The sequence below is a fragment of the Coptis chinensis genome, chromosome 8 (genome assembly GCF_015680905.1).
Source record: "Coptis chinensis isolate HL-2020 chromosome 8, ASM1568090v1, whole genome shotgun sequence".
Classification (NCBI taxonomy): domain Eukaryota; kingdom Viridiplantae; phylum Streptophyta; class Magnoliopsida; order Ranunculales; family Ranunculaceae; genus Coptis; species Coptis chinensis.
Genome location: NC_141463.1, coordinates 3,361,933 through 3,373,797, shown reverse-complemented (window position 1 = coordinate 3,373,797; position 11,865 = coordinate 3,361,933). Strand labels below are relative to the sequence as shown.

At 35.9% G+C, this 11,865-nt stretch overlaps 1 protein-coding gene and 1 long non-coding RNA gene across 4 annotated transcripts; one reads left to right on the top strand and one right to left on the bottom strand.

The window, feature by feature from the left end:
* The first annotated feature begins 631 nt into the window (after positions 1-631).
* On the top strand, positions 632-3,505 carry LOC147479363 (uncharacterized). The gene is made up of 2 exons (XR_015205138.1): positions 632-2,260; positions 2,490-3,505. It is a non-coding gene; the product is annotated as an uncharacterized LOC147479363 (long non-coding RNA).
* Positions 3,506-4,348: 843 nt separating this feature from the next.
* On the bottom strand, positions 4,349-10,841 carry LOC147479362 (L-Ala-D/L-amino acid epimerase-like). 3 transcript variants are annotated; one of them, XR_015204649.1, is made up of 8 exons: positions 10,069-10,814; positions 6,997-7,107; positions 6,671-6,887; positions 5,676-6,009; positions 5,502-5,563; positions 5,263-5,335; positions 4,941-5,046; positions 4,349-4,760 (listed from the first exon to the last, which is right to left on the bottom strand). XR_015204649.1 is itself a non-coding variant. In XM_086577547.1 (7 exons), coding segments are annotated over exons 1-7 (1,281 nt in total). In that variant the 5' UTR covers positions 10,552-10,841; the 3' UTR covers positions 4,349-5,045. The 3 variants fall into 3 exon arrangements, 2 of the variants coding, with proteins under 2 accessions (XP_086433673.1, XP_086433672.1); XM_086577547.1 differs by having other exon boundaries at positions 4,349-5,046; positions 10,069-10,841; XM_086577546.1 differs by lacking the exon at positions 4,941-5,046 and having other exon boundaries at positions 10,069-10,841.
* Between the last annotated feature and the right edge of the window lie 1,024 nt (positions 10,842-11,865).

The following is an 11,865-nucleotide window of genomic DNA, read 5'->3' as shown; positions in this document are numbered from 1 at the left end:
GTTACAAAAGATCATGTAGACATAATGGGTAGCTTAGCCTTAATTCCTGGGATGACATGGCCTACAGTAGATGATTGCAGAGAATTTTTTAAGAATCTAGCTATAAAAAACAAATTTAGTTTCAAACCATAGAAAAATGATAGAACAAGGTACATACTGAAGTGTATAGATGCAGAGTGCAAGTGAAGGATCAATGCAACTGTTATTGCTGATGGGTGGGTACACTTTCCCGTTGAGGAAGTTTTGTGGTGAGCACACATGTCAGGCAAATGAGAAGGATATGTACAAACAATGCACAGCTCCATGGGTTGCAAATGCCTTGGAAGATGAATTTAGGACACATCCCACTTACAGGCCTGAGGATATTCAAGCTGAAATCATGTCAAGACATGGTGTTCACATTTCTTATTGGACTGCCTGGTCTGCAAGAGTGACAATTCTGGAAAATATCAATGGAAACTATGAGGAAGGGTATAGGTTACAGTCAGAGCTTTGTAGGCAAGTTCAGAACAAAAATCCTGGGACCATTGCAAGATGGTTCTGTACTAAGAATACAAGAGAGTTTTTAGTATACTAGAATGGAACGCTTGGAAAACATTTGTAAGAATACAAGAGAGTTTTTACTTTTTAGTATACTAGAATGGAACGCTTGGAAAACATTTGTAAGCGCCTTGAGACCTGATGTCTAAAATAGCTTATTTTGTGTATAATTCACACCTGGAATTCCTTACGAATACCAATTGTGAAGCTCAAAGAGTGTTATTTTTTCCTTTTCAATATAGAATAGTATTGTTTTTTCAGATCATTTTTTTTTCCTGCCGTGCAACATATTCAACAACGACAAGAATTATTTTGATTAATCAGAATCGCAGACTTCATAGTATCTTCAGTTATTATGATTCGACTAAATGCAACTTGAAGGGCAATCCCAATCACTGGCTTGTCCATATAAATCAACCCAATGGTGGATTTGCTACAAGATCACAATTTATTGATTGTTGTGTTGATATGTTAGCGAAAGTTGTTGGAAGGTAAAACTGGGAGAGTAATGAATTTGTTTATTATAACTTTGTTTCTATATATCCATTTAATTAGTTTCATTGGCTAAGGGTTGTTGGTAATCTTTACAGCTTGTTTGATTTAGTTATTTAGACAACATCTCAAACTATTTCCCCGATCTCTGTTAAATGCTCGACTGTTTTGATGCCCATTATAAGCATTAAAATCTTTTATTCATTGATTGTCATCCGTAATGAATATAAACTTATTGCTCTTCCAAAAAAGAAAATGTAGTTCGGGTTGTTTATTTTCTATACTTACATTTTGAATTTTATGAGCCTGGATATATTTCAGCAAAGAAGAAGCAGAAAGGAAACTGTACATTATTTGGTTTTCTGAAATTATTTCGAATTATTTAAGGTTTGTGAATTATTTTAATGTTTAATGTTTAATGTTTAATGTTTGAGGTTGTTTAAGGTTCTGCAAATATTAATGTTTAATATGTAAATAGTTGTTTAAGGAAATATTTTTCTGAAATGATGTAAATTTTAAGGTTCTGCAAATATTTCGAATTTCAGAAAATAATTCATTAAACATTAAACATGAAATTCACAACATTCAGAATTATTTTGGTTTTCTGAAATTCCGATAATTCTGAAATCACGAACTAGGCTCACAATACACCATCCAAACTTTAAAGAAATAGTTGTTGCACCTTTTTCTTGAACTACTGGTTTGGCTTATTTATTTATTCCCACTTTATTAGAAATAGTGTTCTTATAAACAGAGGTTTGGTTTAGGCAATTTAATTCAATTATTTAAGGTTTAGTTTCATAATTTGGCGTCGGAATGTCAAAGTGGTTGAGTGGATTTTTTTATTTTGGGCTTTTTAGACCTCCCATCCAATATCTACGAGATGAATTATCTCTTTCACTTGAAAACAGATTTACCGTTGGATATTGGATTTGAGGGTGCCATGTCTAATTATGATAGTTTTGAGGGGGCATCCCAAATTTTACCATAGTTTTGGGGGACGGGGTATGTCTAAAAGACCCTTTATTTTTCACTTCAGGTCACTGAATTGTGTCAATGTTTTTGTTATTTTTCTGTCAAGAATTTTGGTTGCTTTTTGTTTTCAGTTTTTTTGGTATAACTAGACTGAGAAGATTCCTCGATCTCATTAGGGATCATCACTATTCGGTGATCCATTTGATTTTGATGGCTGGTTTGTTGCTGTTGCAACAATCTACTGATCAATCAAGTATGTTGAGAGTTCTGATTTCCTTGTTAAGTTGTTACTGAAAGAGGTTTTGTCAAGTTCTTGTAATGACTAGCCAGCATTAATACTAGATTTTGAGTTCTTATCTGCTTTTTCCCTTGGGTGTTCTTTTCTTAGTCTCGAGTTACAGTTGATGCTTGAAGTGCATAGCCCCTATTGGCGTTTTTAGAATGCTATTCAGCCTTGTCAATAAGTTTGTTGCTCTTCTCAGGTTGGAAAAACCACCATTGGGATTATGCATTTTGGATGGATTGCAAAGGAGTCTTTTCTAAGTTCCTTTTGTTGTATATCATCTAAGACATCCTTGACTAGCACAAACAATACGTGATGATGGGCATCACGCTGCTAGATACCTCCGTCACATTAAACCATAGTTCACTGGGGAGAAGATTATTATGTATTACTATGTACATATAACTCCATTGGTTTGGCATTAAACGTTAGTGTTTTGGTACATCGTACATGGCATGGTGTGTACGTGTTTGTTTCTTTAGCAGTCTCATATACTATCTATCTCCATCCTGAAACTAATAGATATTGATAAATTATTTTTCTCAAAAACTCTCGACAATATCGAGATATCGGTATACACTTCCTCAATCCTGAAGGTGTCAAGAGGCCTGCTGGTTAAGACTTAGGAGGTTGTGTCCAATGTCTGGTTAGCTTCCCACCTTTGTGGGGCAAATGGGGATTAGGGAATTAAAAATAAAGTGAAAAACTTTGTTGCTCCTGATTCCCTATGGGACACTGAAACTCAAGTTTTTCCTTTGATATCTGTGGGTTATGCTCAAAGTGCAGCTTAAAACGTAACTATTGCCTTTTGTGATTTCTCTCTTCTATATATATATGTATTGTAAATAAGTCTTTTAACCTGCTCTCATGCAGTATTGGTAATCCCCCAAATCTCTTCCGGGGGAATCTGGTGTGTAAATTCATTATCAAGATCTGTTTGAAGATGTGGACACTGTATCCGATGATTCCCAGCTTGATCTTGACTTTGAGGACCCTGAACCCAATGACCCTGCTTGATCTTGAAGATGAGGACCCTTGAGGACCCTGAAGATCTCCCGCTTGATTTTTGTTCCAAATATCTAATGAGATGGGATCTGCACGAAGTTTCTAATGTTATTTATCTTTGCATATTTGTGGTATTTTAGTTGTTCTTTCCTGATTACTTATTTAGAAAGGGCTGTGAAACTCGACTGATAATCATATATCTTATGTGTACCATTTGTGCATGTACTATTTGCATTGAACACTCTACACAAAGTAACTTCCCCACTTATTTCTCCGTGGGTGTTTTCATTTAGACGAAGCATTTTCATTTCTCCCACCTCCACATGGGCCGATACGTTAGCTCATTTTAGGTGGGATGTTATAAAGAAAATCGATCATTTCTTCATGGTAGGCACTGCAAGATTACATTCTCTTTCAATCCAAATTAAAAAAATTGTCTTCAAGCAAGGCACTCATAGATATTGCTCGTAATTTCTGATTCCGTACTGTTAAAAGGGAGGCATCTTTGGAGATTCCATTACAAGCTGTAATAGCAAATTCGTGATCTTGTAAACTCTAAAACACCTTGGTGAAAGGTAGTGAATTTAGTGAGAAATTCAAAGGCTGTGTGGCTCACATGTGAACAGAGTGGGAATGATAGGTTCATCAAGTTCATAATCACACCTCTAATGGCTCCCCATTGGATAATCTTATAACTTTAGAAGGCATGTCCATTCAATTAGTGAAATAATTTGATCCATGTAGACGTGCTTTTGGTGCAACATTGCAGCTCATAATGAGGAAACAAACATGCAAAATCTCAGTGGATTAGCGGCTAATGTGGCATAAATGACAGGACGTGGGTTTGGCTTGGTGATCTTTTGCACCAGCTCGACTCCTTTATGTGATCATAACAATTTGGAACGAACATAATGTGAAAAGCATATTGATGCATGCTCGAATCAAGAAGTTACAAGCAAGATTCGGAGTGCTCGTCAAACATTGAGCTACATTGGAAATGCCATCAAATGCATCAATATTTCAGTTTTCTGGCTCAAAGTCTCAAACTGAGTATGATAAGAAACAAATGAAATTTCATAGAGACGAAAGTATTTACATTCAGACTACTATACAACAAACAGCAAAGAGAGAATGGGGCTGAAAAACCTATCAAGCTCCATACTAAAAGCCACAATGAGAACACAAAGATGTTCCAGCCGACTATTACAAAACTAAAAACTGAAATTATAGTGAGATATTGTATGTATCTCTTCACATTCTTTTACACTTGGGCTTGGATATTATCCAGTATGAAGAGATGATATACGAGACAGATCATCTCTGATCTAACGTACGTAATACCAGCACCAACCATAGGAACCCTCTGTTCTGTGTCAATTCACGAACAATAGAAAGCAATGGGAAGAATGTCATAACCCCACGATTATTCTGAATTCTGATTCACGTAAGCAATAAAAGCTGATTTCTGCAATGAAACTTATTGTTCAGGAATCTCAGAGTAGAAAGACACTGAAGAACAAGACTTAGCAATATCATGGCCAACTTCCTAGCTACTAAAAAGATGTTACTTGTATTCTTTTGCTAAGTGAGCAGTTTTGTATTGTATTGATATGTATTATGAGTTAAAGACACAAGAGTACATAACTGAAGTTTTCATGGATGACTGCATCATTGCGAAGTATATTTATAGCAGCCCTACTAGGTAGGCCTCCTACAATCTCACCAATCTCACCAATCATATGCAGAAACCCCTGCAAAATTAGTTAATAAAATCTAAAATAGCCAATCTGGGAATCATCCGATCTATATATTCATGATGGCTTCCCTTCACGCACAACATCCAAGTTTGCTGCTGTAGTTGCCTTTGATATGATAAATTTAACGAAAATATTGACTTACACAATAACTGAATACATTTAACAAGTATACGTAGGTAAGTAAAAATCCCAACAGAAAGAATGACTTACTAGGCCGTACTGTCCCAATGTAGGAATCCTCCATGACCTCTGGCATTGGTGAACTCATAAACGGCACCAGAAACTAACCAGAAAAAAACACGTTGAACACAACCATTAATACTGACAATACCCAAGTTAGGAACTCAAGATCATTAGAATTAGAGGACCACAGAAAACAATTTTAAGTTATTAACACGAGAGAAGTAAAAAAGGAAAACCTAGAGACACACAAGTATAAAGAAAAGTACCTTCATAACCCCCTAGAACTGGATCCTCTGAGAGCAAAAGGGGCGTATCAAGGTCAATGAATCTGCAAAAATATAATAAATAAACTCATACCAATCAAACGCAGGATTGAGATGCTCCAACATAGCCATGGGAAATTACCCTGCGAAAGAAGAGAAGCCAATTGATAAGTTTACCTGAAACACCCAAGACCAGCAGCCAGATGACCAGCAAAGCCCATTGCAAGTCTAGTCTCAACCATGCCACCAATCATCAGATTCAAGCCTGATTGTCTAGCAACATCAATTATTTCAAGTGCTCCTAGAACCCCAACTTTGGCAAGTTTGATATTGACGACATCAGCAAGCTTGCCATCTATAATTTTCTGAACATCAACCAAGCCCCGGCAGCTCTCATCTGCAGCAACGGATATCCCATATTTTCCTTTTGCAACATGAGTCACATGGCCAAGACCTTCCCAATCATCTCTATGTACTGGTTGCTCAAAGAGAACAGGAGTCACTCCCATTTCTGCAAGATCGTAGTAACAAAGGGAAACTTCATTATTATACGACTGTTAAATACTCAATAGCAAATCAAGCAAGGATACATAGCAGGACGCTCCACTTCCCAAGACTGTTCAATCTTGAACTGCAGCATGTTCATGTATTGGCACATGTCAAGATACTTCTCAACAAGTTAATCTATAGTTTATTTAACCAAATCTTAATTTTCTTATTCCTTCAGGTAGTTGGGCTGGGGAAGATAGAAGGAATAGCAGGGCAACCAGAATGCCTTATGGAACTAAGAGCCCACCAAGGATATATTTTTGTTCCATCAACTAATGAAGAGCTAATATCAGCTTGTTCAAATACATTTTTGGTGATATTTGATATCAACTAAAACCACATCAAGCCATCAACACATGTTTCCATTGAACTTTTTTCACGTAGTGAGGGATTATGTCAGGTCGAAGACTTATTAACCTACCAAATAAATCAGTTAAACAATACCATCTCTGTATCAGCTTTGTGGAGCAGATGCTTCTGAATTCTAACAGTTTGTAATGCTATCAGATACCAAAACCGTGAATCTCCTTTTTTAGATAAATAAAAAATAAAGAATCAAAATTGGTCGTGCATGAGACACTTGTTTGACTGGGATGCACATGTAATAAAAATAAAACCCTCACCATGTAGCTTTTCAAGAACTTCGATGGCTTCATTTGCGCTATATCCCTCATTTGCATCCAATATAAATGAACAGTCTGGGTGTACCTCTCGTATGGCTTTAAGAACATCTATGTCTGCATTCAGATTCTTCCCTACCTTAAGCTTCAAGGTGCTGAACCCTTTTTTACGATATTTTGAAGCCAATTCAGCAGCTTCTTCTGGGCAAACAATTGGAATCTGCACACAGGAAAATGGTTGAGACAACAAACACAGAACTAAGCTCCTAAAGAGATAAATTTGATCCCTAATCTCTTTAAAGAAAAGACAATATGTAAGAGTACTGAACCGTTATATCAGTGGTTATTGTATTTGTTGCACCACCAAATAATCTCCACAGTGGTGTGCCAATGCTATTTGCAACTGCGTCAATTAATGCCATCTCAACTCCTGCCCTAACCTTCAGTAAAATAAAGAATAAACAAGAACAAACAACTTAACCTCATAAATTCAAAGGAAGAATTAATTCACTGATTAAAAATATATAGTCCCTTTCTAAGTCCGCAGCAAAGTACAACCTTGTCGTATTTTCCACAAAATAGACAAAAAGTAATAGGATTTTACTAACGAATCGATATCATTTCATCAACACACACACACAGAATCACGACTATGAAGACATACATAATTCTTGCATGGAAAACAAACAATTCAGCGGGACAAAAAGAGCCCCTCACTTAAAAATATGAAGTGATTAATATGAAACAAGCCAGTCCTATTTTCTTGGAATTGATGTATCAGATATATGGGGGTCAATGTGTGTAACAACAGCCCATGCCATGTTAAGCATCCGTACATATGTTTGCGCCATTGTTATGATGTCAAGAACCCACCTAATTTTAATGTCAGGATGACTTAAATGTCTAGTTTTTAAGATTATAACTATCAGTTCACCAATGATGATAGTCCATTATTAATCAGAAAATGATGCTTTTCAATGGGTTGCTCAAAATACAAATTTGTTTTTTATAAAAATGGAATGATGTTGTGCAAACGTAGACTTCTACTTGTTCTTGGATTAAGGTAGAGACCAAGACATAAACATTATTATTACATAGGAGTTCAAGATACAGGCACTCAACTAAGACCGTAATCGGCCATTCCTCCTATTTTTATTTTTTATCGCTAGAAGACATAATATTGATATAAGTAAGAGGGCTACATCAACACCCAAAAACTAGTCATGGCTAAGATTCCAGGACCAAGAGACTCACCCTGCCCTGCCCTGCCCTGCCTAGCGGCTATTAAACATCAATAACAAAAGATAAACAAGATTACAAATAGGAAAAAGCAAGAATGCAAAAAACAGATAATAGTTCTTATCAAAGAGATAGTTATATAATTTAAAACCCCCCAAAGCATCTCTAACATAGATAGAAATATTGCCAAGCCACATAAACAGATAGGAAGTCATGTAGGGCATACTTGATATTTCTGATCTCCCTATGAGTCTCCAAAGGCAAGAATTACCACTCACTATCTATAACGAGCTTCAGACGAGGGCGACCAGTTTTCCGTCACACTTTAAAACTGAGGCCCACTCTGTTAGAAATTCAATGAATAGCCTATGAATTCACTATCTGTCTTATAGTGAATCCATTAGAAGAAAGATCTGCTATTTTGTGTCTTGTAGCATCCATCATGGATTTAGAGAAACTAACAGGGCAGCAGACTTGTTAGCTAAACCATCTAGTGTACATGAGGATTGAGGATGTAGTAATGTATTACACTTCTTCACTGTATGAATGCTTGCAAAGCATAGTGGAAGAAGATGCAGATGGATGTATTAATGATAGGGTACCTTAATACAAATTGGGGTGTCCTTAACCCTACAAATATATATTTTTTTTTTTTTTTAAAAAAAAGATGCCTTACCTAGAGCCAAATATTATCATCTGGAGCCTCTAACCCCAAAGAAAAAGGGCATACCCTTAGCGAGAGGATATGCACTGAATCAAAAGCTAGAAAAAGCAATAAGCTTTTATACGCACCCAACCAAACAAAAAGAATTTGACCCTAGCTCTCCACAATACATTGTGTCAAGCTTTCAAGCCAAATATAAGCATTTTAATCGAGATATGCCTCCCTGAAGATAGGCCTACGTTCCTTCCAAAGAAACCCATATAAGTAAAAGAATCAAGACCTCAAACTGTTAATGGTTAAAGTATCAGTCTATTCTAACAAATGCCAGTCAACAAACCTCAGCTGCACTATGGTTGAAGGGAAAAAATGAAAGAAATGTTGTTAGATCTCACTGCAACCTACTAAATTGGCAATCCATATTCTCTTTCCACAAAAGCCCATGTGCTGGAGAGAAATGCTGCCAGATAATACATTACTCCAACAAACCAAAAGATTTTGCAGCATACAGTCACGCACTAGTTGGCTGGTTCCAGATTACCAGGAGATGCTAATTTCATGGCTAAACAATGGACAAATGTGATATGTCTAACCACATTATGGAAGGATTTCGCCCTTGGCTAGAACCTTGGAAGTACTTTGACAAGTTTTATACAGAAAATGAGTTCTTCCCAGAGTTAACCTTTTAAATTTGTGAGATCCGCGACAAACTATTCCAATTGATTTTACCAGTCAATCCTAATATATTCAGGTCTCCAACTTTTTATTTTGAGACATCAGCCGCCTCATATTATAAACGAACATTAAGAACATATTATAAACGAACCTATTGTCGCTCTCTATGATTGATGTTTCCCAGTTGATTGGTGAGCAGGATTGTGCTCCCATTGAACAAGAGATGAGATATAAAGTACAGCCTATCTCTCCACCTGGTACAAGGTCTAGAGTTCAGAAGGAAACTCAACCTAAGGAATGGACTACGGTTAGGTCAAACAGAGCTAGCAAAGAACCTTCTCCAAGTGCGGTAAGGAGACGCTTAGCTGGTGAAATTAGTCCTACCTTAGTTATGATTAAGCAAGCTTCCAAGGCAAAATATAAAGGTAAGAACCTTGATGGATACATCAAGGAAATTTCAGATGATACTCTTGGTCTAACATACGCTTGTTGTGAATGTGGGACCTTTTTCTACAATTTTGAGAATGTGCAGAAACATCTAAGGAATGATCATCCGGTCTTAAGGGATAATCTGTTTGGTGGGAGTCATTAGATGTTTCTATGTAGTTAATTACGTGCGTGTACCGAGTGGGCTATGTTCATGATTTTTTTTTTTTCATGATTGTAAGGCTTAGAGCCCAGTGTTGTTGTACTGAAAATTCTCCCTCTAACGATCATAATCTTAGGGAGGTATGTAAAGGGGTTTGCCTCAACCCCATCACCATTTCCAAAAAAAAAAACCTATGATTCATCATATAAAATAGGATGCATATAAAATCATACTTACTGAAGCAAATTTGTGTCCATGGAGAATCCCACCAATCTCATTAAGCACTGAACTCAAAGTTGCCGGCCTACTCTTCCTAAGAAACTCGCAAGCCTGGCCCGCCTTAGCAAGGGCAGTCGACTGATCCTCAGCAGTAACAAAAGGAAGAATAGAGGCTTCACCCCAACCAACAGAACCATTACTAAGTTCCACTCTAATAGCCACATTCTCAACCTTATCAAGCCTAGATGTAGCAATAGTAAATGGTGCAATTAAAGGGACATTCAGTTTTCTCCCTTCAGCTAAATGAACATTAACTGAATATGTTTCTAACAAACTTTTAAACCCAAAACTCACTGTAGGTGTTGTTGTTGCATTTACTGTTTCGCCTGCCCTGGCGGAGATTACATTGTTGGGGTTGACTTGAAATAACTGCCATTTCTTCGTTTTTAAAGGTGTATAGAAGAGTGGGGTTGATGAAGAGAAAATTAAGAGTGAACCCATGTTTTTGCTAATTAAGGTTTTTGAGATGTTTGGGTTTGATTATGTTTTAAGAGGCACGATTGGTGCTTGGTACTTATTGGTAGAAAGACTTTTTTGCATTATTATTATATAGATTATTGAAGAAGGCATACATTTGATCACATTTTTTTTTTCTTCTTACGTTGTCTGTTTTTGAATATGTTGTGTTGATGATGATTTTAATGTTTTAAGAGGTTTAATTTGGTGTTTAAATTATAGGAGAAGTCATGATCACATTTTTTTTTATGTTCTTCTCACGTTGTCTCTTGTCTGTTTTTGTGCCGGCTCGTCACTTAATATATATATGTTCTTTGTTGGTTTTCAGATGCTGGAGCTGGACCGCATTCTCGTACTAAAGACTGACAGCCAGGTGAGATGGGCAATGGCTCAATTGATGTGACTAGGTTCTAAATCACAGTCAAATCTAAACAATTCATTAGTTAAATATTACTACTTTTCGAATCCGTTCTATCATTATATTAAATTATTCTAAAAAAATTAGTAATTAGAGAGAGTTATGAGATAGAAAAATTATATTAGTCACTCATTCAAATTTTTTGCTCCACTCTCTATAAAAAGAAAGCACCAAATCTTAATAAAACTCATCGACTTATTTTTGTTATTATATTTAATAATAGAAGATTGATTGAAATTTTGTGAGAATGTCCAATGTGGCGAATATGATATTGAAGTTATTTGAATAGCAAGACATTCTCAATCATAATAAAAAAAATTATAATAAACACTATTTAAAATGGAAAACTATACTTGTCGAGACATTATATTTTCCCTACATACAATACAACTATGGTTCAGGGTTAGTTCAATGCATTTGCATCAAGTTTTCGATTTTACGTTAATTATTATTTGAGGTTAGTTCAATAGTTGTATCTAGTTTCCGATTTCCCATTAATTATTCTTTGAGGTTAATTCAATGTAGTTGTATCAAATTTCTGATTTTTCGTTAATTATTCATTAAGGTTAATTCAATGCAGTTGCATATAGTTTTCAATGTTTCGTTAATTACTCTTTGAGATTAGTTCATTGCATTTACATCCTGATTCTAATTTCTTGTTAATTACTCTTTGAGGTTAGTTCAATAGATCTGCATCCAGTTTCTGATTTCGTTAATTATTTTTCGAGATTAGTTCGCATCTAGCTTCAAATTTCCGGTTATTTATGCTTTGAGGGTAGTTCGATGCAATTACATCTGGTTTCCGATTTTCAGTTAACTATTCTTTGAGGTTATTTTAATGCATTTGTATCCAGTTTCCGATTTTCTGTTAAATATTCATC

Excerpts from the sequence above, each read along its gene's own strand:
- LOC147479362 (XM_086577547.1), bottom strand. The coding sequence starts at position 10,551 with ATGGGTTCACTCTTAATTTTCTCTTCATCAACCCCACTCTTCTATACA. Across the intron at positions 6,888-6,996 it reads CAATAACCACTGATATAACG|ATTCCAATTGTTTGCCCAGA; the intron begins GTTCAGTACTCT and ends TCCTGTGTGCAG. Across the intron at positions 6,010-6,670 it reads AGTTCTTGAAAAGCTACATG|AAATGGGAGTGACTCCTGTT; the intron begins GTGAGGGTTTTA and ends ACGATCTTGCAG.